The 26495-nt window shown below is 38.6% G+C and overlaps 1 protein-coding gene across 6 annotated transcripts in view; it reads left to right on the forward strand.

Annotated features, from left to right (window-relative positions):
• Positions 1-26495, forward strand: part of FRMPD4 (FERM and PDZ domain containing 4) — a 352077-nt gene that overhangs the window by 121837 nt on the left and 203745 nt on the right. For 2 of the 6 annotated variants that reach the window (XM_054189042.1, XM_054189100.1), the window contains exon 2: positions 4209-4283. The exons of the other annotated variants lie outside the window; for them this stretch is intronic. In XM_054189042.1, coding sequence (XP_054045017.1) covers positions 4209-4283 — 75 coding nt within the window. The remainder of the gene's footprint in view (positions 1-4208; positions 4284-26495) is intronic. 6 annotated transcript variants of the gene reach the window in all.

Raw genomic sequence — 26495 nt, forward strand, 5'->3', positions numbered from 1 at the left:
GAAATGAAATCGGGGCAATAGCGGAGCTTGGATATACATTCGCTGAATCCCTTGACAGATTCTCTCACAAAATTGTTTATACTTTATTTCATAGAGGCAGTTGCTCAGGTTGGAGCAGGTGATTAGCCCTCTTGTTGGCAGGTCTATGAAAACATATGCCCTCTACTTTGATTTCTACTTTAGTTTTGTTCACTCAGATTACCTGGAACTTCTCTGAGTCTTCATCTAATATGCAGTGATTGAGATGGATAAAATGGTTTAGGGAAGGGAGACTACAAAAAACAGGTCTGTAAAAGGCATTAGTAGTTGAGTATCTCTATTCATCTGCTTCCTCACCTTAGGAGAAAAATCTACTGGCATTCCTCAGACAAAAAGCATCCAAAAAGCATGTGTATGGAATGAATATATTCTGAGCAGAATAAAGAGCAAAGGAAAGTTAGAAAACGCTTGTAGCACAGACATTTGTTTCCTTGATCTTAATGAATGAAGTGGGAGTTTCCTGGCAACTTTTAGCATTGTTTTCTAACTAATTAAAACTGTGTTTGGCTCATAGGGAAAAGGGCTAGTAAAGACCTCAAGAGGTTAAAGTGTTTTTCTGCCCTCCGGTCAGAAGGCATAGTGTTTTGAAAAACCTACCTGTCAATAACTTTCATGAGAAAAATATTATGCTCTAAACCAGCCTTGGTTTCTGAAAATGAGTTATTTTAGATCAAGGTCTCTGGAAAACTCAGACTGAGGGAAGGACTGTTTTTTGTAGTAAATGCTAGTCTCAGCTGTGTAACATTGCCAGAGCTAAGCGACAGCAGAGGACCATTACAATGGGAAGCACCCAGTCTCCCTGGCAGATGCAGAGGGACCACGGTCTCAACTGAAGTACCTTTCTTGTTGGATGTAGGTGTGAATTTGGTTAGATGAGGCTCACTTCAGTGTTCCGAAGTTCTGTCTATTTTGCTAGTCATGAAGTGAAATTGTCCCTTGGTTTCAACAGTAAGTATCAAGGTCTAATACCTAGTTTCCTGTGCAGGCCACAAATCCTCTTCTACCTTTTGAAATTACTGGATGACCTGTTTTGCATGAGGGATCCAGAGTAGGAAAAGTCTCTTTTTGAGGTTAAAAGGTTCTTAACACACTTCTGAAATCCATTTTGACAATAAACTTACTCTTGCCTGAGGTGACTTTTTTTGTTGATTTTTTTTTTTTTTTTTTTTTTTTGTTAGGGAGAGAGGGGGGAAAAAAAGGGCTTTAGCTCTAAACGCAAAAATACTGTCCGAAGTTCATATTGGATTTTCTCTTTACAGTGCCCACTGCATTGAATAATTGTATTGTACAGGTTACCTACGCCGTAGAGCAAGAAACATTTGAAGGGCAGAGGTTGTGGGAGTTCAATAAACAGTTGCTCAATAGAGAGAGGAGACAAAGTGATGGTAGTGTCAGCAAGGTCTTTCTCGTGCTTTACTTGCTGGTGATGTGTGAAATATTCACGGTTCAGTTCGAGGGAAGCAGAAGCTCCTTGCAGGTCAATGGTCTCCTCCCCCTATCAATTATGATAGATAACTTACCTTCAAATAAACATTTATCGGATCTTTTGGAAATGAGGGTAAAAGCGAATTGATAACTCTTTCCTTTTATTTTCTTTCCCTTACCCTCTAAACTTGAAAAAAAAAATCGATGTGGTTGAAACTTCCATAAATTTCAGTGTGAAGTTCCATTTGGGAATGATGGGCATTTATTGGATAACCTGACTATCAGTATAATTACTACAATTTTTTTTATCACAAACATGATTTTTAATATACATATTTAATAATATACCTTTAGTAACGTAACTTATTAGAATAATATAATTTAATTATATATACATTGTATTATTTTTTTTTAACTTTCTACTGTCTGGAGCACTCCTTTCTGGCCAGCTTTGATCCATTACAGCTTTCATACAATGTCTGTCTCTCTTTTCTTAAGTCAATGTGGGAGCTCTGTGTTTGTGTGTGAATGCTTTAGATGATTAACATTGTTGTTTATATGGGGTTTGTTGCCGTTTAGTGATGAAAGCATTCAATTTCATTTTCTTTTGAGTCTCTAAGATGTTTTGTCTAACATTCCTGCTCTGTGTCTTATTTTTCTGGATCGTGTTAGTATACGGAAGTCTACAAAGTGTGTAAAACTGAAAGAACTACCCTTAAAATCACGAAGAATTAATTGAGATGCTCACAAACTTATGGGTTTTGCAGCTTAACCTACACTACTCTTCCCATAATTTGAAACTGTTTTCTCCATCTCATGAGAAACACTACAGTTCATGAGATGTACAGTATTGTGTATGTTCTTTGATTCTCCCTTTGTGCTCTTGGTCTCCAATGCACTGACTGCCCTTCTCTGTTAACGGTGATTTTTAGCCCAGTACAAATGCAGGACACTACAGTCTACTATGAGTCAGTTGTGTGTTGTAGTTTACTTGTAAAGAATAGTGAAAAGTAACTTTATTTGAAACGCTTTCTCTTTCTGCGTTTCACTGTATGTTTTCCACGTAGGGCTGTGCCTAAACTCTGGAGCAGTAGTAGTGCTTAGAGAGGTACAAATATCTCTCTAATAAAAGGTATAATTGTAAAAGTTCAACCTCGCTTCAGAAAAAGAAAAGAAGAAAAAGGATGAATCCAATAATATAGAATTAAGTGGAGAGCGTTAACTGACAATTGGTATGCATCTGCCTTGAAGTTTCAAGCTTAACACTTAAAATTACTATAATAGTACAAAATTGGAGGAAGATAATGCTTCTATCTTTGTTCATTTATATTCTGCTTTTGGAGCACTTTGGATATAACCATCCTGTTCTTTTATATGCAGCCAGTTTGCCTGTTACTGTTTGTGTGAGATTTTTTTTTTATTTTTTTTTCCCTTGTGAAAAAGCAAGAAAAATGTTTTCAGAGGAGCGAGGGAATATATATATTTTTTTAAACCACCGTAAATCATCAGGGGACTTGGGGGTGTTTGGTGCCTTGAAGTTTTTTATGAATTGCTATCTGTCTAAATGGAAGGGTTTTGCAGGCAGACCGCGATGGTCCAAAGCATCCTATGTACTGAAATACAGAGCAGGTGAAGTAGAATGTGGCAAATTAGAGGTCCTAAACATTGCTACTAAACATTGCATAGCTGAAATCTCTTTTTACTTTCTGGTACGGCTGAGTTCATGTATCTGGAAAAGCTGCAGGACAGAAGTCTGCAGGTGACATGAACTGAATTGGTCTCACAGCTGAAGCAGTTCAGATGAACTGATTCACATTTTATCTTTAGGAACAGTCGTTTGCATGAGCAGAATGAGTTGAAACCTGCATAAGTGTTGAAAAGATTTTGTTAGAGTATGTATTTAAGGTAATAAAGGCTATTATTTGTCATATATTAGAGAAGGAAAAGGAATGCTCAAAGTGATGAAACTGTAAAAGTGTTAGAAATATAAATAAATAAATTAATAAGGCCTCTTACTTTTTGGAGGTTCTGATCAGCTACAGTGTGATGTTTGTGTGTTGGTTTGATAGATTTTTACAGATCGAACATCTGTGTTCTCTGTCTAATTTTGTGTGTGTGCTTCATCCTTTTAACCTTGCCTCACCTTTTTTGTGTAAAAAGAACAAGATAAACATAGCTAATTGCTTGATACATATGTCTGCTAAAAGACTTTCTTAAACTATCAGCAGTGCAAACACATCAGGGAAAGTTGAAATATTAAACTACTGGAACAGATTTGGCAGAAAGCAAAGCTTTTTTTCTTGTAAGACTTTATTTTTAACATCAGATTAAATCAAATAGGCCATAATATAACTACAGAAGTCTGAAAGCTATCTCTTTAATAAGAGTGAATCTTTAACTTAGTATTTATTTTCTAGCTACAGAAGTTATTATGATGGTACACATTTTTCTTGAAATTTTAATTGCATATTCATCAAGGAAGTGATTTGACAAAGCACTTAAGAATAAGCTTAATTATAAGCTTATGAATAGAGACATTGTCATTAGTTTTATTTTAAGATTAATTATTTGTTGTGCTCAGTTTTGTTGAATTGGAGGCATGAAAAAGACTTTTGCTTTCCTATTGTAACTCCTTGGTTTTTTCTTCTGGGGAGAAAAATCCATGGAAATGAACCTCTTTTTCTTGGGGACTAATTTTGTGTGGATTCTACTCATTTGCTTGTTTTTCATTTTTTCTGTAACAGTGGTGTCCCTGAGCTGGTGGGCAGTGCGGAGGGGACAGATGCTGTGCTCCTGAGCAAACAGGACATTTTTAAAAGGTGAATGTGCCAATTTGATGCCATGCTTTTAGCATTAGTGGCAATTTAGCAAGATCTTGTAAAAAATTCTGTTGTGGGATAGATTTTCAATTGCAAACACTTTGCCTCCAAAATCTCAACAGGTTTTTTGGTGTGGGCTGGTTGGGTTTGGTTTATTTTCCTTAATAAGCTAACTTCAGTCACCTTAAATGAACCTTGTCAGGACAAGGGGGACCATTTTCAGTAACCTCCTGGTAACAGCAGTGAAGACTAGGTACTCTGAAGCCAGTTCATGTCTACTGTTCTCAGCTGGAGAACAAAAACATTTGGTAAAACGAATATGTCTTCAGAGTTGAAATGAAATTTTAGTTCTGAATTAATCTTTGCTTCAGAAAGAGAGGCTTGGCTTTTGATCTTCCCGAGGGACCTCTTTGGAAGTAGAGAGCTTTGAATTCTGACGGGTGACTGGCAGTGTAGAAGAGGCGTGATAAAGCTTATGGTCTAGAGAAACCTAGTCATCTGAAAGGTCAGTTGGATTGAGGGTGGGAATAATCATTTTCCTGCTAATGCATTTTTAAAACAGAAGGGACGTCAGCAAACAGTGCTGGAGAAATGGATTATAGATGTCTCGAGTTGACTCACGAGTCATTATCTGATGGCTGTTTTGAAGACTGTAACAGAGGCAGGAAAAAGAAACGATGCTACTTGCCATGTTCTAAAATTCAGATTAGACAATGCCAGAGAAATGGCATAAACACTGATTGCAGCAAAATGTTTTTCCGTCTCTTTCCTTTAGATAATTGGAAATGTTGCCTGAGAAGTTTGGCACATTTGGTGTCAAAGACATTGTTGAGATGAGTTTACAGATGCTGCATGACAGGGTGCTAGCAGGTGAACCGCAACACTTAGACTGGACTGTTTGAGGTGGAAAGTTTCATCTGGCGTCTAGGACAGTGATTCTTATCTCCATCCTCGCCATCCGCAAAGATCTTAAAATGTCAGATAATCCAGTCTCTGTCATAGTCCATCATGAGACTTTTATGTTACTTCTGCATCTAAACTGATTGCAGCATACGCTCATGGTAAAACAAACGCTCTCTTGTAAGGAGTTTTAATTGTAAAAATTCAGCATGAAATGTTTAGAAAGTATTATAAACCTAGTCCAGTGTAAAATCTTCCCAGGGATGGCAGCAATTTCTTTGTGTTTTCCACCTGGAGCACTCGGATTCGAGAGGTTAAGCAAGTTGGCCAGTGTGGTGGCTGCGTGAAAGAGGAAATAAAATAAGGAAAGAAAGGAATGGATCTCCAGTGCCTTGTTGAAATCTTGCATCTAAAACAGAACTTGATTTTCTTTTGCAGCTAATGGTTTATAGCCTGTATCTCTTCTGTATCGCACACATTTCTATAGTTCTGGTTATGTTATTCCAGCTTTCTGTTACAGTGTAGGCCGAAGAAAAATATTTTCCTTCTCTTATCTGTGCTCTGAAGTTCAGCATCAGTCTGTTGGAGTAATTATACTCAAGTGGCTTTGATTATTTTGCAGCTTCTTGTTTTGGCTATTTTTAAAGCCTGATACCTTGTTCTTTTTGCAGGCTTCACAACTACCCAGCTTTACACAAAAGAGACTGTGTTTCTTTGTGATGCCGCTGCTGATCCCTGACAGATTGTGTGTGTGTTTGTGGCCAAGTTTAGCTGAGTGAAAACCTGGCCTATTTTCTAAAGATTTTTTTTTTTTTTCAGGGTGTAATAAATGCGGCAAATTTGGAAGCAGAGAGGATTGTTCAGGATGCCGTATTTGCATGCCAATACTTAGAGTGCATTCACAGATCATTAGTGCTTCTTAGCAGTGCTGGAGTGCACTGGGTGGCTTTGGTGCTCTACCTGAGTGTATTTCTTCAACCTCACCTGCTGCTTCCTGAGAGTAGATGTCACAAGGGAACTACAAAGGCTTTCCACATAACTCTTTGCACTTCAGAAACCGATAAATTGTTGTTTTTTACCATACTTCCTTGCAGGGCAAAAAAGAAGAATGTATATGCTTTTGTTAGTAGACTTTTAAATTATTTTTTTTTAAAACATTCCTTCTGCTCAAAAAACATGAGTAATTTTGGTTTGTCTTAAAGCAGTGAAGAAACACTTTGCTTCAGATCAGATGCCTAAAAGGCTAGCATTAAGTCCTTGGCCAGACCCCTAATTCTTGTAAGTTATCACAGTTCGTATAAAGTAAGTTGAGTGATAATAGATTTGACTGAGAATCTGAGTTACTCTATACTCTGTGCATGTTTTTTGTGTGTTACATGAAATCCAACAAGTCTGTTTATTCCATTACCACTCTCAGCATGGGGGAATGAATGAAAGCTTTCGAACTCCTACAAAGGATTCTTCTGGTGTTGAAAACTTTCTAGCTTCATCTGTGATGGATATTGTTATCTGAAATACCTTTTCCTGTAATGCCTGATTGCACATTTAAATACTAACTCTGCAGTTCTGTTCTTTTAAGGAAATAGGACAGACCTACTTTTTGTTCTTAAACGGTTCTGAAAGGCTTCTAAAAGTTTTTCACAGGTTTTTAGAATTTCAGAATTTTCAGGTACAGACCACTCTAAAAGACTTTTTGCTAGAAAAAGAGATGTTTTCATCTTTATGATGTGTATCCAATGCACCTTGTAAGGAAGATGTGATTACCCAGAAATAGCATATAGCTTTTACAAGCTTTGATTGCATTATGGATTTGATGTTGATTGTTAGTATAGATTCTCAAGCTGCATTGTAACTTCTTCGCCTGTAATTTACTCTTTATTTCAGGTTTGAGTATTTTACTATATTAATCCTTAATTTAGGATTTTTCCTCTGTAATTATTTCTTTTTCTGCTTGAATTCTAAGTTTTCACGTCAGGTGCATTATGCGAATTGTGTCAAACTATCTAGTAAAATAAAATAGTGCCACATCACAAAAAAAAACTTACTTGAGACTCGATAAAAGTACATATGGTGCTAAAAATTTGACCTCAGCTCATTTTATAGGTAAGTGTGGATGGGCAGGTTGTATTTGCAATGTTATAAGTGACTGTAGCTGTCAGTATGTAACATATGCTAGAGGGAATAGCTGGCTGTGTCCTAAGTTTATGGTTGCCATCTGGTAGCTATTCTCCTTTGTTGTTTCTCCCTACAGCTTCATCCTGTGTCCTGCAGCATCAAAACAGCAGATCCAGCTCCTTGCAACATGCTATCCTGCGACAATACAAAGTTGCAAAAGCATGCCGCTGGGCCTCAAAATTATTTTGGATTTAGTTAAAGAAATAAGTGTTCTCACATTTGCACAGGACAACGATACTGGTTTCGGTGCTCAGGCATAAGATTTAGTGCATATTAGAAATTAATTGCTTTTCCATGCTTTTTAAATCTTGTATGGAACGCTACTTTAATCAGGTGTATAGCTTAATATATCTTTTACTTGTGTTATAAATAAATCTCAAAAAGATTAAATGTACCAATAACGTCCACCTGAAAACTCATTATTTCTGCCTCAAGATTTGTCGGAAGGGGTGGTTGGAGTAGCAGATGGGAACTTTTCATGGTTGGCATTGCTGCACTGACTGGGTGTACTGGCTGTAGTCGGAAGGAGCTTGACCTTCAAACAGTATGAGCTCTCACAGCAGTGTCTGACAGATGTGTAAAAGATGCTGATTGATACGGAGCGCAGTGTGCCAGGCTGCTGCTTGATTGGGAGCTATCTGAACTCGTGCTAGTTCAACAGAGTGTGTATTGTGCAACACACAAAGTCAGTCTACTTTAACACAGAAAATGTGTCTCCATAGTCAGACTGTATAAATAATGAGAGTACATATATATATATATATGTTTATAAAGATTTCTATAAGATACACCTCACTTACTACTGTGTCCAGAAAACATACTTTCAAATGAAAAAAAACCAAAAACACTCCAAAGCATTTATTGTGTACAAGTCAGACCATTGTGTCTGTTTCTTGGTTTCCTTTTCCTTGAATGTGAGCTGGTTTTTTGTTTGTTTGTTGTTTTTTTTAAAGAGGGGTTTTGGTGGTAGTTTTTCTTAGGTTTGGTGGGGCTTTATTTGTTTCTTGGGTTTTTTTTGAGAAAGACTGGAGAACCTTGGTTTGTAAAAAGTGCTTTTTCACTGCTTGGCCATGTTTTTGATAGTTCCTATCTTATTGCTATGTTATTAGTTCTTAAACGTGGAAGCTTGGATAGCCTTTGTATGTCTGCTCCACCATGCCCTGACATGCAATGTGCTGGTTCTGATTGGCAGATCAGCTGATACAAAGAAATCATCATCAAAACAGCTGTGTTGCAACATCCTCCTCATCTTTTCCCCCTCATTTTTACCATTTGTGGATGACTTACTGATATTCTTAACATAATGTGGCATTTCCCTTTGTGTAATGTCTGATATTTGGTGCCTTTTTTAATAACAAGTCCCTTTAATAACATGTATGTTTCTTATTATGATTCATGTGAGTTTTATTCTTTGGTATTTCTTTATTGTGTTGCTACTGCAGAGCAGTCCAGAACTTTGGCTATTTTGCAGCTCATTATTTCTTTCAGGAGAGAGAAGTGAGAAGGCTCTGCTGTACTGTTGACTTGAAATCTATACAAAAGTACAGCTTTGAAGCAATAACTTCCTTGAATAGATTGCCTACTTGGCAAAATGGGATGGACCTGTCCTTTAATGCTATTAATTTGCACGAAGCATTGCTTAGTTCAGAAAGTAGAACGTGAACTGTAGTCCCCTTCTCAAAACTCAAAAGGATTTAAATGATGATTACTCGTATTCTTGTTGTGAGCCTATCAGTGTGCATCTACTTTAACTGTAAATCTTAGGATTAAAAAAAAATAGAAATCTTGCCCTCACTGGATCTGTCACGGAAACTGTATATTCTTAACTTTTGAACACAACGGCCTCGCAGGCTGTGTGCATATTTACACAGGGTTTCGCAAGCGATCACAGGCTATGCAGAAAACAGCTTGGCTTGGGAAAGTGTTGGTCCTACGCGGGAAGTCCCTTGTATGACAGGACTCAGTATCTGCAGCTGCAAGTCCAGGAATAAGGTATAGTGCTCTTATTCCACTAAATACAAATTCTCAGTTGAAAACTATTTCTTTCTTCAATATCCTTAAACTGAGGTACTGCTCGCTTGTAATGCAGGAGAACACAACGGCTTGTTGTCTCTTTAACCTGTATTAGCACTCTTTTAAAGCATCATATTAAACCGTGTCCAGAAGTCCCACCAAATATGTAGGTACTGAATGAAAATCAATAGTAGAGGGTAATCTCTCATTTTACCTGAACTAATGGTGAGGCTGACTTTTTGATAGTTTGAAAGTGTTGGAAATATCATATGATGGCGTCACTTCATGCCCTGTTTTAAAAATCCTACAACATTACTGTAATCCCTTTGCACCTTCTCTGAGAGTCGCGGGGAAAAGTCAAATGCTGCATGAATTTGATTTTAGCTTCTTGAGTCTGAGAAGACTTCGGTTTCAGATCCAGGTAATTGCTGTTTCTGTCTTGTCTTAGGATGGATTATTCATTATCTTATATGTGAGCATTGCCAGTCTTCCTAATTAATACTTATCTGTTCTACAGCGTAGTGACTTTTTTTATTTAGAAAGCAAGCTGAAATTTTTCTGAAAGGAGAGTGATAAACTGTGTTTGGAGGACAAAAGGCAATGTCAGACTGTCTTTTTTTAAAAAAATCAAACCCTTTTTTATAAAATTCTGTTATATTTTGCTTATATATGCCTGTCAGTGAAATTAGGATCTCTAATTGTATTTATCGCTGATATATTTGCCTGGAGATGGTGCTTTTAATTTTTTTTTTCTGAAGGTACTGGATTAAAATTTAACATTTAAGAAAACTATTTCAATTTCTTGCTGCTCTTTTCATTGCAATCATCTCTGGTGGCCAACAGCACGTTGAGGAGAATGCCCTTCTGGGGGTTCCCGGGTATCCCTGGGTATAGTGGTATTTTTCATACAAATTTAAATCTCAGGAGCTAGACAGTTACAGTGGTGCACTTCAGAGCAAGAGCCAGACAGAGAGGGAGTCGCTTCAGAAAGAACATTCGCTTAATACGTAGACATGCACAGGGAAGTGCTTGATCCCACGATCTGGGGAGAAGAAACATTTGCTAATGATGATGGTTTTATATAACCTCTTGAGGACAGATTCTGCAGGTATAAGAATTTGTGCCTGTCTACTGAGTTCTGTGGAAAATATTTCAGTGTACTTGGATCTTTTGTTATTTCAGGTAATTCTAAAATACTTATTTATTGTAGATGCTTCCTCAATACATATGGATTCTACACCCCCGTGTATTTTATACTGAAGCTCTTTCTGTAGTCCTCAACAGTGGAGATGAAGGACTGTTTACTGCTATATGTTTTTCAGAAATGTAAGGTTTTCTTCTCGCAAGCTGTTATTCATTAAACCGCACATAGCCCATATTCACTAATCTGTTGAATATCTGAATTACTTTTTAGCTATAAGAAACAAAAAAATATGCGGGCCTTTGTTCAGAAACACACTGCTGTTTTGAATTGCCCAAAGCTGGAGCAGGGATTACTGAAAATTAAAGAAGAAAAGAGTGGGCAAAATGAGGCTAAGTTTTTGTTGCGCTAAGCCCGGAGAAATCCCCCAAAGCAGGAATTTAAAGCTCAAAGTTTAATACTTTTGTCAGCATGCAAATGGAAATACTACAACCAGTGTATTTTCATTGGAAAAAGAAGGAATGGTGCTGGTTCTGGGACTTTTCAGGAACGTGCTTAACAGCAATTCATCTTTCTTTACCAAACATTAAGCAGTAAAAGCACTGCAAATAATACAGTGGACTTCAGAGCACAAAGATGAGCACTTGCATATGCTGACTAAAAAGTTTACGTTTAATGAATCTTTAAGAGATGGGGATATTGTTTTTTCTTACTCAGAGCAGACAGTAGAATATTATGGCTATTACAAAACGCTGTGAAACAAAGCGTATGATTATGTACTGTCTGCGGTATTTTTCAGTAATGTAGAAAGAATTGCTGACCTTCACAATGACAAATGCCTTACGGTAGTACAATGATGCCTAAGCCCTCTTCTTCCAAAACCTGCAAATACTCCTGTGGGTGTTAAGTATGATCGAGTACTCTGTAGAAGTGAAAAAGTCGTTAGTGCTTCTGGCAGTCTTGTGGTTTTCTTTTAAAGCTTCTTAAAATGCATAAAATTAAAAACCTCTGAGAAATGGTACAAGCACTGCTTTTGTACGCAGAAATAGAGGAAGCAGAATGGGTATGACAAAGGATGCACTGCATATGGAATGCCACAGTATAGAGCACTTCAGGGTGTATGACAAATAAAGGGAGGTACAAAAGCAGATGATAGTGTAGATCATAAAAGCGAGTGAAGGGACGTAGTTTACAGCAGGTGATGGAAAGTCAGCCTGTGGAGAACATACACACAAGAAATGTTTTCTAGCTTGCTGCTGGCCATAATGGCAGAGGGTACCGACCAGCCTTTATAGCTGTAGGTAACTTCAAAGACCAAATTGCAAGCGGTGGCTGACAGTTTGAGCCAGAGATTCTTGTGGTGGTGCACATGTGGTGCCAGCTTGTGTAGGAGGAGGGTTTGCTTTGGGGGATAATATAGCTTTTTGGAATTTCTCATTTCACTAAGTCGCTGGAGGTTGTAAGGGTCAAGGAAAGTGGGCAGAGGAAAGAATATGCTGCTGTCTCTCCCCTCCAGTTCTCTCTTCCCCCCCCCCCACCTCTTTTTCTCCCTTTAAGGGAGAGAGCAAGCTGAAGGAGTGGTAGACTAGCTGGCTTGACTTCCTTCAAGAAAAATACTGGAGGAAAATAGTTACATCCTTGTGAAGGCTTCTAGAGAAAACAGTCTGATCAGGAACAATGCACACTTAAACCAAGTTGGTCTATCACTATGCTTCAGAAAAAAAGAGGCAGTAGATATTTTCTTGCTTAACTACCAGTATGACTCTTGGTATAATGTAATGAGCATAGCAGGGGAACCTGAATTAGGTGACGCAAAGCAAAGCAGAGTACAGCTGGAAAACTTCCAGTTGTCACCAGTTCACTTGCAAATTGTAAGTTTTGCAGACGTCTGATGTTGTTCTGCATTTCTGTGAGCAGGCTGAGTGATGGCGTACGTGTACTCTGTTACATTTCCAGGTGACATTTCATCCTTAAGGGCCTTTAAGGATAGGTTAGACAATTGTCAGAGTGATCCAGGCAGAGCTGATCCTGCCTTGAGGAAACAGATGCAGTCAATAACCTTTTCCGGTTCCAGCCCATTTGCCTGGTTCCTGCCAGTTCTCTGTCTGACAGCTTAGGGGTGGGGAATGGCTTTGTTTGTTTTCTTTGGTTGTTTTCTTAATATTCTGATATTTCCAGGGAAGAGGGAACTTCTTTTCCTATATTTTGGCTTTTAACCAGAGGAAGGCATCGTTACACTAGTTTGGGCCTGTTGGAACTTCGCTAGAAGCACCTTAGTTCAGTCCTTCCCTTCTGTCTGAGATGGGGTATCACTTTTGAAGGGTCTTCTGTGTGGTAACACTGAAGACAATTGCAGCAGTTTTGTGTAACTTGATGTGGGACTGGTTTGCTGTGCTAGAACGCTATGTTTTATATACGTGCACCATAAGAATGACTTGGTTGTGGTCTGGTCTAGAGGGTACTACAGAAATATAATCAAGAAGTGTAGATTTTATTGTCGTTTGAGCATGGTAAGACTTGCGTAGGCCTGTTATCTAACACCACCTGAAGAAGAAATAGTGTTTTGAGTATGGGTCTGTCTCCTCCAACAGAGTTAATTCTGGCTTCTTAAAAGGCCATCAAAAAACCACTAAGCTCATAGATATTGTCTGTCTATTTAAATGGCTGAAGTGTGATTTGTGTATCTTTCTTTAATTCTACATGTATTTTGGTCGTTATTGTCTGGCAGTTCTTAACAACTGGTTTAGTGTACAACATGCCATTCCTTAATTAACTATTTCTCCCAAAATAAATACAAGCATATAACTGTTACTCTTCATAAGATGCATGGTTCAGTTTTACTGATTCTATTGGGTCACATCAGCCTGGATTACAAGGTACAAAGTAACCTTTCACCAACTCTAAATAGATTAGGTTGGTGGCCTGCCACTGACTTGGAACCCTTCTTCCAAATGTGCTGTTCTGGTCCAAGCCAGGTGTGGGCTCATATTTTATTTATTGTTATATTGAAAGCGCAGAATCAGTTCAAGTTATTGTACCTTGTATCTGAGTGATACAGAAGTATCTGTAATAAGAATAATAACAAAAAAATAATTACACAGTCATTGAAATACTAGTGAAATGTTCCTTATTCCTAAATACAGCTCTGCTGTCTTTCTATCTGAGTTTTCAGACTTCCTTGGAAGGCCATGTGATATAAATAGACATAAACTGTTTGCTATCAGGCTAATAACAATCTTCTTGGCATCTCAATATATCTCCTCGGTCCCTCCAAACCATCCCATGTTATAAGAAAAGATGTCGTGAGAAGTCTTGTATTTTTATTAGGAAAATTTATTTTCGTATGACAAGAATGGTATATGCCAGAACATCTCCCCTAATTTTTTCAGTTAACAATTCAGGAAAAAACAACTAAAAAACTGCAATGGTTGATGCTACGATGAAGGTTCAGCTCTGGAGGCCTCAGCACAAGAAGGACATGGACCTGTTGGCGTGGGTCCAGAGGAGGGCCATAAAGAGGATCAGAGGGCTGGAGCACCTTTTCTGTGAAGACAGGCTGAGAGAGTTGGGGTTGTTCAGCCTGGGGAAGAGAAGGCTCTGGGAAGACCTTATAGCGGCCTACCAGTACCCAAAGGGGGCCTACAGAAAAGCTGGGGAGGGGCTGTTTGCAAGGGCATGTAGCGATGGGATGAGGGACAATGGTTATAAACTAGAGCAGGGTAGGTTTAGGTTAGACATTAGGAAGAAATTCTTTACAATGAGGATGGTGAGACACTGGCACAGGTTGCCCAGAGAGAAGTGGTGGAGGCCCCATCCCTGGAGACATTCAAGGCCAGGCTTGATGAGGCTCTGAGCAACCTGATCTAGTTAAAGATGTCCCTGCTTACTGCAGGGGGGTCAGGCTAGATGAACTTTAAAGATCCCTTCCAACCCAACGCATTCTATGATTTTAAAAAAAATTGTTATTTACAGAGTATAATAAATAATTACAGCTGTGTTGTAGCTGTCAACACCAATGAGCAAAGTACACTTTGCAGTTAAGAATCCTTTTATGATATTTGTTCTGGAACTTGTTCACAATAATTTAATAATTCAATGTTGTTCTTACTGGCATGACTTGAATTAATGAGGGTCCATTACACTGTATTTCACAATTAAAAGCTGACAAGAAGGTGTGCCTCTGTCATCCTGTGTTCTGACATGCTATCCACAACACGACTGTGTTAAGTATGGCAGAATATATATGAGCATAAAATACACAGTAAAAATCAGCATTTTGGCTAAGAAGTGACTCTGTTATCTGCTTAACTAAAAGTTGCTTTTATTTTAATTATTCATCCTCTAATGTATAGGATGGCTAATCTAGCTGGTCTGTAAGACCCTGTCTTACATAGCCAGGAGGGGCATCAGTTGATTTCCTGGCTCGGCAGTGAGCAGGAGGTGGGACCCCTGATGTCCAGGAGCCCCTTTAACCCCTGAAAGGCCATGCGACTCCACAGAGCCCACCTGCCTCCTCTTCCTAGCCCCTGGTACTTGGGAGCAGTGTCCAAGGGCTGCAGGGCACCTGAAGCCATTATGAACGTGTGGATGCTCCTGGTGTTGAAGCCTGTGTTGCCGCTTGGCTTTTTGTGAGCAGAAATGAGAAGAGACGGGAGATGAGAGAAAGAGAAGGTGTTGGGAGAATGACAAAGGGAACTTCAAAGACATGCAGAGATCCTGAAAGAATGGATACAGATCTAGATGAGAAGAACTGAAGGAAAATTTGCTAAGGAAAGAAGGCAGGAAATGAATACGGGAGGGAAAGAACAGGGGTAAGACACTGTATGAGTGTAAAGAAATAAGACTGTGGCTGAAATTTGAGGAAAGGCTGAAAGAGAATAACAGCTGGTTAGAGAATGAAAGCTGGGTCTCTACAATCACAGAGTATGGATGAGGAAGTTATAATGTGCATGTTTGAAGTGGGTTTCAGCTTGAAACCTCCTTAAACTTCTGATTTTTCTGGCTTGCTGTTGAGAGCCAAAGCAGAATATTTGTACAAGTTCCTGGATGCTGTTGGCTGAAATCAAGGCCAATCCTCATTATTAGATAAATTATACCCTTGAAAACATATGAGCTGTTGAAAAGCAGCTGAAAAAATAAAATTACTAAAATCATGGAAAATGGGTAAGAACAAAGGCCAGACTAGCAGGAACATGGAAAACAGAGAGGAAAGTGAGCAAAACCTAGAAACAGGCAAAGCAAGAGAGGAGCCCGCCCGCAGAAAGTGATGGGAATTGGAGGAAACCATAATGAGAGGCAGTAGCATGTTTTCCTCCATTAGTGTGGATGGTTTTGGTAAAGAGGCAATGGCAGGTAGCCAAGGTTTTGGTCTGTCATGTTGAGACGAGGCCAGGACACTGATAGTTTCTCCGGCTGGCTGCCACTGTACTTCTGCAAGTGATGAGCAGCCAACTATTTTCTGCACTCGGGATCTGCAGTTTTTGGGATCTTAGAGGTGGATATGGTCAACTTTGCTGAAGACGTGTTTCCATTCAATATTTGTGATGTGGTAATTTATTGAAAGGAAATCATGAAACTTATTCTAGACTATCTGAAAGCTAGGCCATGATTCAGTAGCAATTTTTTTCACCATTCAGTAGATAATAATGTAAAGGTTTGAAAACTGCTTTATGCTTTCCCATTGTCCTATAAACGCTGGTTTCACAAATGATCTGGTTCTGGCTGACAAATTAATTGGTCTGGGCTGTCACATAATGCTGCTAGGTGAGCAAAATCAGTCCAAATACCATGTAACACAAAAATGTTCCAGTACCCATGTTTCCCTCTTCCTCTTTCCTTGTACTTTGACGAGAATGGACCACGCCAGGGTGGAGGAAACATACCCTGGAGGAAAACATCTGAAAAATTACTTTGTATTTATACGTATTTCACTTCATTTGTGTGTTTCTGTTCCAGGAACTATGTAAATGTGTAGTAATGAAAGTGCTGTTCTGAAGCAGGCTGTCCATGTTAGGGTACTTCTGAGGGGCTTGGAATTTGCATTTGAGCCTGCTGAAGATAGCTGGACAAAGGAAGAATTGGAGTTGTCTCTCTTCCTTCATGTTTGCTAAAGCCTCTCCAAAAACCTGACCCACTTTAATGATTGTGGGGGAATATCCATGGCAACCATAAAGGCGCTCAGTGCAAGAACAGTTCCTATTAAGATTGTAGTTTGCAGGCTCAGATTTAGATTGAAGTTTAGGTTGCTGGTGATCTTTATGCCAGAGCAAAGCTATATATCTATTAAATATTGGTGAAATGTTCTATGTTGTAAGCATAGTCTGGTAGGACGTGGTCTCCATTGTTGTGCAGGATGGTGCCCATCATCTGTACCCAGAACCGTAAGGATTTGAATAGGCAAATCCAACTGAGACAATGTGAAATGTTAGAGCTGAATCCTCGATTAAGAAAGGACATCTCAGCCTGGCTACTGGAAAAAAATATTCTCACTGCTCCTTTTAACTGATCACAAGCTGCTGTTCTTATTTTTTGTGGGCTTGAGTGTGTGTGTCTGCTGTGCTGAATCACCAGTTGAACACTGCTTCAGTGTTGCTGGCTTCCATTGTGTAATCATCTCTCTGCAATTAAAGACAGGAGGCACCAAGGTTTGGGCTGTTTCTTCAGACAGGGCAAAATGTGTTCACTGGGTTGTTTTCAGAGGCTGAAGTACTTGGAGTTATTTATGTGGTAGAGGACGTAACATTTTAAAGAAACAAGTAGATGAATTTCTGCCCAGATGTTTAGGATCTATTCTGATTAATTTTGAGATAAACAAACCCCACGTGGACGTGGATATACATACAGACATATTGCTTTGCAAATTTGATTTATTTTTTCCCCCTTTTACAGTGTCATGCTGAAATAAAATAGGTGTCTAAAAAGTGTTGCTGTATTTGGATATGATAGATTATATCATGCATAACTAGTTTTCTGGGACATAGATTAAGGTATCTGCCATCTCTGTTTTACTATTGCTTCAAGAAACACAATGCGGTATGTACTTCTTTTAGTTGTGATTTTGATTAAATTTTTTGCTTTCACAATTTATACATGGCTGTGTAACTTGGATGTACCACTGCATTTCCAAGTAATATACCTTCTGAAATAATACGATCCTCTCTCATTGTACAGTCTTATATCTGAGTCTGGCAAGTATTTAATCATGTTCTCATTTATTTTGATTGCTGCTTAGTAATAACTTCTCATTTGCACCTTGACTTTATCCTCAGCAAGGAACTCCATTTTGGTAGCCTGTATACAATGCACAAGAGCAAAGGTGTTTCGTCACTTAAATGATTAGGGAACTAATTTGTGCCTAATAGATAACATTTGCATTTGTAACTTAATACAACGTGTTCCCTTAAAGCTACAAACAGAGGTAAGTGGTATATATTATGCTTCTATAATTAAAAACTATCTGTATTATTAACACTGAGTGTTTCAAACTTGTGCTTACTTATTAACATTTTAATAAAAATAAAACTGATAATCCCTGCAACAAATTTTAAAGCTGTTTCAAAAAGCCACCTGCCCTCAATAAACCTGAAACAAATACTTACTGATTACATAGGTATTGTTATTTTTGTAGATTTACTAACTTCCTTTCAGAGACCTGAATACAAATGACCTTGATAAAATATCACTGCTTTTCTCCTAATCCACTTTGTGATTTTGCATATTACCAAACTTTGTAATGGTTTTACTGTCTTTGCACAGAAAATACATTGTTGTTGAATTGAATGGGGTTGTTGGCTGAGTCATAAGCCACCAAAACGTTGTGGTATCTGTATTCCTATCTCAAATTCTGCTGTTGCTTTCAAAAGTGCAATACTAACTTGTTTCCTCGAAAAATGAAGTAAAAGCGGTATACAGCGACTTGGTTTCTTAAATTATCCATTGCAGTTTGTTTCAGGCAGAAACTTTGTTTTACTCCTAATGCTTTTTTTTTCGTCCTAGGCAGTATTTTTTTCCCCTTTCACTTCCCCTTAAGTAGTCTTTAAAAGAATTGGGGCTTTATTTCATGAAAATGCTAACGAGGTCAAAGTTTCAGAGGTATTATTTTCTCACTGCCAGAACAGTCGCTTTGCTATTGTGAAATGCAAATGATTTTTAGCCACATAACTGAACTAAGAGGAAGATGCGATGGGCAGGGTTTTTTTTTTTTTCTGATTTGAGTCTCTATCAGTTCATTCTCTTGTACATGGTTTTATCTGGAAGGCAGTTTGCCATCCTGACAGCAAAGCCAGAAAGCAGCAGGGTCGACCAGGTGGCTCCCAAGGGCTGGCGTTGGCATGGAGGGTGGTAGCCCTGCGGGAGAGGCTCCATCCCTTGCAGTGCCGGGGCTGAATTGGGAGTTCATTCCTTTGTTGTAGAGATTTGAGTATGTTTGTTTATTTAATATGCTGATATTGGAGAAAGATGGAAGCTACCCTTGGGTAGTTAGTTCCTGTGTATATTCCTGTATAATACACGATTCTTTCAAATAAGTGGAGGGATATAAGATCAGCATCCAGACAGCTAACTTTTATAATGCTCTCAAAATCCTGAACCTGGCTCATGAATCTCACACCTCCTGTGCCAGCGCTGCTTCTCTGATGTGGGAGAATGGGTTACTTCTATTCCATTAAAGTTTTTAATCCTCATTTTCCTTTTTAAAAGAATAGCAGTTGCAATACAGGCTTTACACTTTTTATTTTCTTTCTTCAATGCTCAGATTCTGTGCAACCTGCTCTAGGTGACCCTGCTCTGGCAGGGGGGTTGGACTAGATGGTCTCCAGAGGTCCCTTCCAACCCTATGATTCTATGATCCTAGATGTGGTTAGGTGTTTATCATAATATTTTGAATAGGAAGTAGGTTTGGATAAGCATTCCAAAAAGCGACTAGAAAGCAAATACTTAATGGGATATTGAGCAGAGAAGGCTGTAATATGCAACTGTCAAAATGTTGTCAATATGGAAGCACGTATCCAGCACAATTTTTATTTTTCAACAGAAGGACTAACTAAGCATGTTAAATGCAGAACTCAAAGAGAATGTCTTTATGAATAACATTTTGCGATAAAATAAAAAGTCTCTTTTTTTTTGGAAATATTGTCATAAATATCAGTATGTTTCATAGTATATGTTAATGGATTATTTTTAGATATGTTATTTTTATGAAGTATCTTTGTGGTAGTGTGTTACACTGAACAAAGCATCTAATGTTAAACACTAAGTATATTTTGAGACTTACTTTAGTAAACAAGTTTGGTGACTTGTTCTGTATTAAAGACTGTATCACAAAGAGAGTTCAAAAATTAGGTTCCTAAAAATAATATTTAAAAATAACTCTTTTGTTAAATATTTTCTGAGGTCACAGGTATGCTAGTGAAGGATGAGTGGTGATCTGTCTTTGTGAAGGCTGCATTAAAAGTGCAGACTGTGGGTCTTATTTATTAACTTTTCAAGGGACTGTAGCTGGAAGCTTCTAGTGACAAAGATATTCACAGATGTACTGAAATTCTAGACCTTCGGGGCATGGGGCGCTGTGGCGGAGGAAGGTGGATATCACAGTGTGTTTAAAAAGATGATGCTCAGCCCCCGGCAGCTCCAGAGGGCTTCGTCTCTTTTCCTTACCTGCCTGATGGTGGTGCCTCTGCCATTCCTTACACCCCTCTCCTCCACAGCCTTTCATATTTGCAGGTATGAAATGTTTTTCCAGTAAAATGAGATGGAAACTACAGATGAGTTAAGTATGTTTAGTGATACAGAAATTCTGCAAAGGTGTGGGGACAGATGTCAAACCAGTAACCAGGGTTTGCTTGCAGTGGAAAGAAGTCGTTCTCATGTGTGTAGAAGTCTTGTACCCTCCAGCTGTTTGCGCCCTTCCCCTTTCTCTCCAGCTGGGGATGGGATGCATGAAATCAGCCGGAAAACTTTTGTTTAACAAATGGAAGTGCCTGGTGACTTCCTGCTGAATTCTCACGACCTAAGTAAATGAATTGCTAATTAAAATTGTTATGAAAATAAGATTTAATGTAATAGAAGACTAAACCATAATCCTTAAAGATACAGAACTTCGCCTTATGTCACATAATACTTGATACATAATAAAATACTTGATAAAGTAATAGCATATTACTTTAGCTAAATAATTACATAAAATAATGGGAACTGATGAGCAAGGTTTCTAGAGGACTGTTCTGTTCCATGTCCTTCTCTAAAGCACTCTTAAGTATGTTGTCTAAATTGTTGCAAAGGAGATAGCAAAATCAGAAATTACTGTGGAAAGGAAAACAAAAACAAGTATCTTGAGATGATGTGGATACAAACTGGATGTTTGTAAGAGGAAATAATAAGTATTAGAAGTATGTGAGGGACTGGCAGTGAATTATAAACTTATGCAAGAATTTCCTAATGACGGGGTTGTTTTTTTTTGTAAACCTGAGAATTAACAATTAACTATGTAAGCATTGTCTGCTGATCTTTTATTTTAGCAAAACCATTTGTAATTCACAATTCTGTAGGTTTTTATGTGAAATCTTACTTTAGATTTGGTAGCTGTAGTGGTGGGTTTGGATTTGACATAGCTTTAGGACAAATGGGTAAAATAAGTCCACCTGAAGAAATATGTCTGCTTGTGCCCTTCTGACATGAAATCACTGTACTTTTGTGGCTTGACTTGATCTACTCCTTTTTCAAAAATACGAGGATAAGATGTGCTGGAAAATAAAGCATTGGTCCAATTGAATTGTTTATTCTCTATTTATTGTAGACACTTTTGTAAAATTAATTCCTTCAGTGTCCTAGAGTTAGGGTCCTGAGAGCTTCCTGGTGGTCTTGCTCATATATGAAGAAAACCTTAGCTTTTATAGTTTTGTGGCTCATGCGAGCTACTGAAGGCATGGTAACAATAGGTACTACATCACTTTTCTCAACCTTGTATGTAGTAGCATTCAGTCAGACTCCTCTATTTCTGTGTCTCAGTCAGTTGAGGATTATAATGACCATATAGCTGATAAGCGTTGTAACTGGTACGTTGATGAGAGTGATGCAGTGCTATTTGTTCTATCGGAACCTTTCCTACAACGCTGAGGTGATATCTTTTAGTTCTTTCCTGTGAAGATACTGCCAAAATGGTGGGGAGGAGGAATATTATGCTTCCCCTACCTCATATGTGTTGTGTAAAGTGGGAGGTGGATGAACTATGGCGGATTGATGCTTCTTTCTTTTTGGCATTTTCTCCATTCCTAATCTTCATGGCCGTTTTTAGATGATGGCAACCTCTGAAATCAATCATCAAAATCCAAAGCATGGATTGTGATGAATTCTGTCCTTGCAGTGCTCCAGTATGTGCTGCTTGAATTCAGTATTGTGTGAGCAGATGGTTACAATTTACCTTTCTGGTGCTGTCTTAATAATACAAACTTATTGCGAGTATTATTAAAAAAAGAGAAAAAAAATGAGTATTTTTCTGATAGTTCAGTTGTTCCAGCTGTTTTCCTTGTTTCCATTCATGAGTTGGATTAGAGGGAAGAAGTGGCAGGGAGAGGTGGATTTCTCTGCGGAGCAGGCTGCAGACCCAGGAGCAGCACGGGGCAGTGGGGTGCCCATGCGCACAATTCCTCTTGACATTAATGGTCATTACAAATATAAAGTGAGGCTAGCATGCGGTGATTACACATGAAGAGCCAAATTATTATTGTTAATGATTATGTGTATATGTTTCAGTGAAGGCTGGATTGCTTCTAATGGGTTCTGTTTTCAGTTCCTTTGTTCTGTGTGAGGTACTTCTGGCTCCTGAGTTCTTATTTTAAATAGCATTCCCCTCTTCTGCTGTCTATGACACATTATTCCTGATTTCTCTCCATTGATTTATGCACTTTTATTTCTGCTGTTCCTTTTTTTTGGTGTTTCGGGGTTGGTTTTTTTTGTTTTTGTTTTTTTGGCTTTTTTTTTTTGTTCTTCAACTGTCAAAACAAGTATCATATTTTCACATGTATGGCTTGCATCATATATAACCTATGTAAACTATGAGAGATGGCAACACATTGAGGGAGCAGTTGGCAAGTAATGGTGGATCCAAAAGCAAGGGAACTGGGATTTTAGAGGAGGGATGGAAGAGGAGGAAAAACATTCCTGCTGCTGGGGCTGAGTGTGCCTGGGCGGTTGGGAAGGTGTGACCACAGCAAGGGGGCTGCTCTGAGCGGGGTCCATCTGGGAGGAAGGATTTTGAGCTCTCATTCAAGTAGTGATGTCCTGGATGGCACCCACAGTTGTACTGGATTCACCAGGTGCAGCAAAGGAAAATCTCCTGGGAGTGGTGAGATTTGTTTTCTGTTTTATTGATACATCATGTGATTCCGCCATATGTATGGTATGATTTAGATGTATACTGCTGACGAGACAAATGGCCAAGCTCTTTCTCCTCTTTCTCCTTCTCTTCTTCCCTAGCTCCTGGCTGTGTTTCCTTGGACCAGTTTGTTGACTCAGGAGAAAGCCAGCCCATCTCCCACCCTCCCTGGCCTCCCCTTCTACACCCTGTGTTGACACCCTGCCCCCCCCCACCACCCCCCGCCGCCATCCTTCAGTCATGTATGGCATGGCTGCATGATTGCTGAATTCAACGCAAGGGAGGGCTGCCCAAAAGCCACCTTTTGGTGGCTTTCTGAGTTGTGTAAAATTTAACACAGGAGTCCGCACCCTCAGCCTCTGACTCGGGTACCACATGCTGCTGTGTCCGAGTTCATTGCAAGGAGGGCACGCAGTGATTAGATGGGATCTCGGCTGAAAAATGGAAGTTTGCCTGCTGTCTAGCAAAAAGGTTTGTGAAGCGGGTATAATCATCAGTGTGCCTCTATGCCTAGAAAAGCTCCTCACCACACTCAGGAAGACCTTAGCAAGTCTGATTCACTGATAGATGACAGGCCTTATTTATGCTCTTCCTACCCTTCTGTTCCTCTCTGAGTTTCTGTATTTGGCAATCCAGCCTGAGATACCCTCTGGGATGCTTCCCACCCTGCCTTCTAATGATGCTAATGGTGAAAATGCATGACAGGTGATGTTTGGATGTTAGCTTGCTCATGGCAAAGAAAAGAGTATGAGCAGCCAAGCTTAAAACACCATTTAAAAAAGAAAAAAAAAATCTGAATGTTTCTGAATGTTTCATCTGGAGACAAAGATATAGCTGTTACATTAGAAGAGTTTGCAAAAAACCCTAAGACTAAAAAGAAAAATAACGAAAAGTTCTGCTGGTTTTGGTCGGTCTTCCCCATGGACGGAGCCCCAATATGCTAATTGCCATGGAAGTGAAATTTGTTAGAAGTGCTGTTGGTGTGAATCTGAATGGTGTGCATTGTTCAACTTGTTAAGTGGAGCTTTCAAAGAAGAAAATAACCGGAATAGTTTACCAAGAGTAAAAAATACTATGAAATTAGTCATATGTTTCAGGGAGTCTTCATAAAGGGTAACAGTCCTCTTTAACCGGGTAAGAGAAATAAGAGCTGAGCATTTTGAACAGAAGAGGCATTTTAACATTTTATTGTTAGTTGTTTGTTTAACTTCAGTCTACATCTAACAAATCAAAGGAGGAGCCTTGTTGTGAGTTAAAGTGAAAACTTAATCTCAAAATCAGACATGTCAGTAAACCCAGAAGGATTTGCTCCCCAAGACATTTCAGAGCAACTCCACTGAGTTAATTCCATTTCTTTCCGCTTTTTCAAAGTGTTTCACTTGGAAATCAAGTGGGGCTTAACTCGGGCAACTCCAGTTTTGTGTAGTCATCACTAGTTTATCAGGCATGGACAGTACTTACCGAAAGATTTTTATTGCAGCTTTAATAAATAATGTCAAGCTATGTTTTTGTTGACGTTACTTTCTCAAGACTGAGAGGTTTCTAGTGGCCTTCAGGCAACTGCTTAATTTACCTTATGCACATTATAGTATTAAAACAACTATCTCCATCTCTGAAAGGAGGTACAGATTAAAGGCCAGGAATAGCTGGCATAGCAGTTAGTTTGTGCTGATACTTTATTTTGGCAACCACCAGCTTTCTGACAGCATTTAATATTTGCATCTGTTCTTAATAGGGCATTAGTTTATATGTTTTCAGTAAAGATTTCCTTTCTTTAGTCACAAAAGGAGGAAATGTTAACATTGTGTTTATTTGTTCTTTCGGTTGTTTCTTGGTTGTGCTAAAAGATGTGCATGCAGTGCAGGAGAGAAGGATGTCGGGTACAGAACTGGGTGGGAAGGGACTGCACAACTCAGAGAAAAGTGTCCGGATTTGGTCCATAGGGCAGAGGGAGATAATTATGGCAAGAAGAGAGAGGTGTGAGACAGTGAAAGTATGTTGGATTAGGAGCTCCTTTAGGGTAAGGAGAAGCAGAAGGGTGCATGCATCTGCTCATGATGCATACGGTTTGGCTTTTACCCATGTATCTTAAAGTTTCATTTCAACAGAGATTTGGGTTCACTTTCAAAATGCTAAGAAACTTTAAAAACACCTACCTCTTTTTTCTTTTTCTTTCTTTCTTTTTTCTCTTTCTCTCTTTCTTTTTCCTTTTTCTTTTTTCTTTCCTTTCCCTTTTTTCTTTCCTTTTTCTTTCTTTTTTCTTTCTCTTTTTCCTTTTTCTTTCCTTTTCCTTTTTCTTTCCTTTCTCTTTTTTTTCCTTTTTCTCTTTCTTTTTTCCTTTTTCTCTTTCTTTTTTCCTTTTTCTCTTTCTTTTTTCCTTTTTCTCTTTCTTTTTTCCTTTTTCTTTCTTTTTTCCTCCTCTCCCTTTCTTTTTTCCCTCCTCTCCCTTTCTTTTTTCCCTCCTCTCCCTTTCTTTTTTTCCTCCTCTCCCTTTCTTTTTTCCTCCTCTCCCTTTCTTTTTTTCCTCCTCTCCCTCTCTTTTTTTTCCTCCTCTCCCTCTCTTTTTTTTCCTCCTCTCCCTCTCTTTTTTTTCCTCCTCTCCCTTTCTTTTTTTCTTTCTTCCTTTTTTTTTCCTCTCATTTCTCTCTTTTTTCTGTTTTTTTGTTTGTTTGGGGTTTTTTTTGTTTTTTTTTTTTTTTCTTCTTCAAAGTACTTTGCAACTGTGAGTTTCTTTTAGGTATACTGTTTGTAGAATATGAATCCTGAACCTTCACATCTGCAGTGCAGACCTCTGACAGCATGAGGAAAAGAAGCAATTTTGATCATCTTGGGGAGCCAAGTGCTAGAAAGAAGCTTGATATATTGTTTCTTTGTGTTAAAACTGCTTGGTACGTAATAGCAAAATAATGGAGACCAGGACCCGAGTTTGAGCTTCAGGTCTGGGAGGGGAGTGTTGTCTGTAGGTTAGTGATAAAACAGCCAAAAAAGAATTACCTTGCATGATCAGTCCAAGAGTCTGTTAATTTATTGGCTTGGCAACAGTTGCATAGAGGTGCTACATGGGTGGGATAAAATTGCTTTCGTTTATAGGAAAGGATGAGAAACTATTGCTGTAAATAAAAGGCAAAGAGGAACCTAGAAACACAGTTAAAGCTCTGTTAAAAAGAGGCAGAAGCACAGATTTTCTGTCTTGCTTCTGAAAGAAAGATGAGGTGCGATCTAGTTGGAGTGATGACATTTAATTAAAATTGAGCATTCATGAGAAGCAAAAGTATGATTTTGTTGTTGGGGTTTTTTTCTGTAGATTTTCAGGTGGGAGCATACGTATGGTCATTGAAGCCTTCTGGCGAAGCTTTCCAGTATTTGGATTCAAATTAGTGCTGGTTGCAGTTCTCATAATTTTCTGTTAGAAAGAATGATAACAAGGCTTATAATAAAAAGGGGAAAAGATACAGGATAATATCACACAGCAAAGATGGTACTTGTTTGGTTTTTTTGTTGTGATTGTGGATTTTGGTGGGTTTTTTTCCTAGTTGCTTTAATAATTTATTCAGTGAATGTTACGAGTCTGGGATTAAGGAACAAAACATTGGCAACTGCAGAGATCGACCCC

The sequence above is a fragment of the Rissa tridactyla genome, chromosome 1 (assembly GCF_028500815.1).
Source record: "Rissa tridactyla isolate bRisTri1 chromosome 1, bRisTri1.patW.cur.20221130, whole genome shotgun sequence".
Taxonomy (NCBI): domain Eukaryota; kingdom Metazoa; phylum Chordata; class Aves; order Charadriiformes; family Laridae; genus Rissa; species Rissa tridactyla.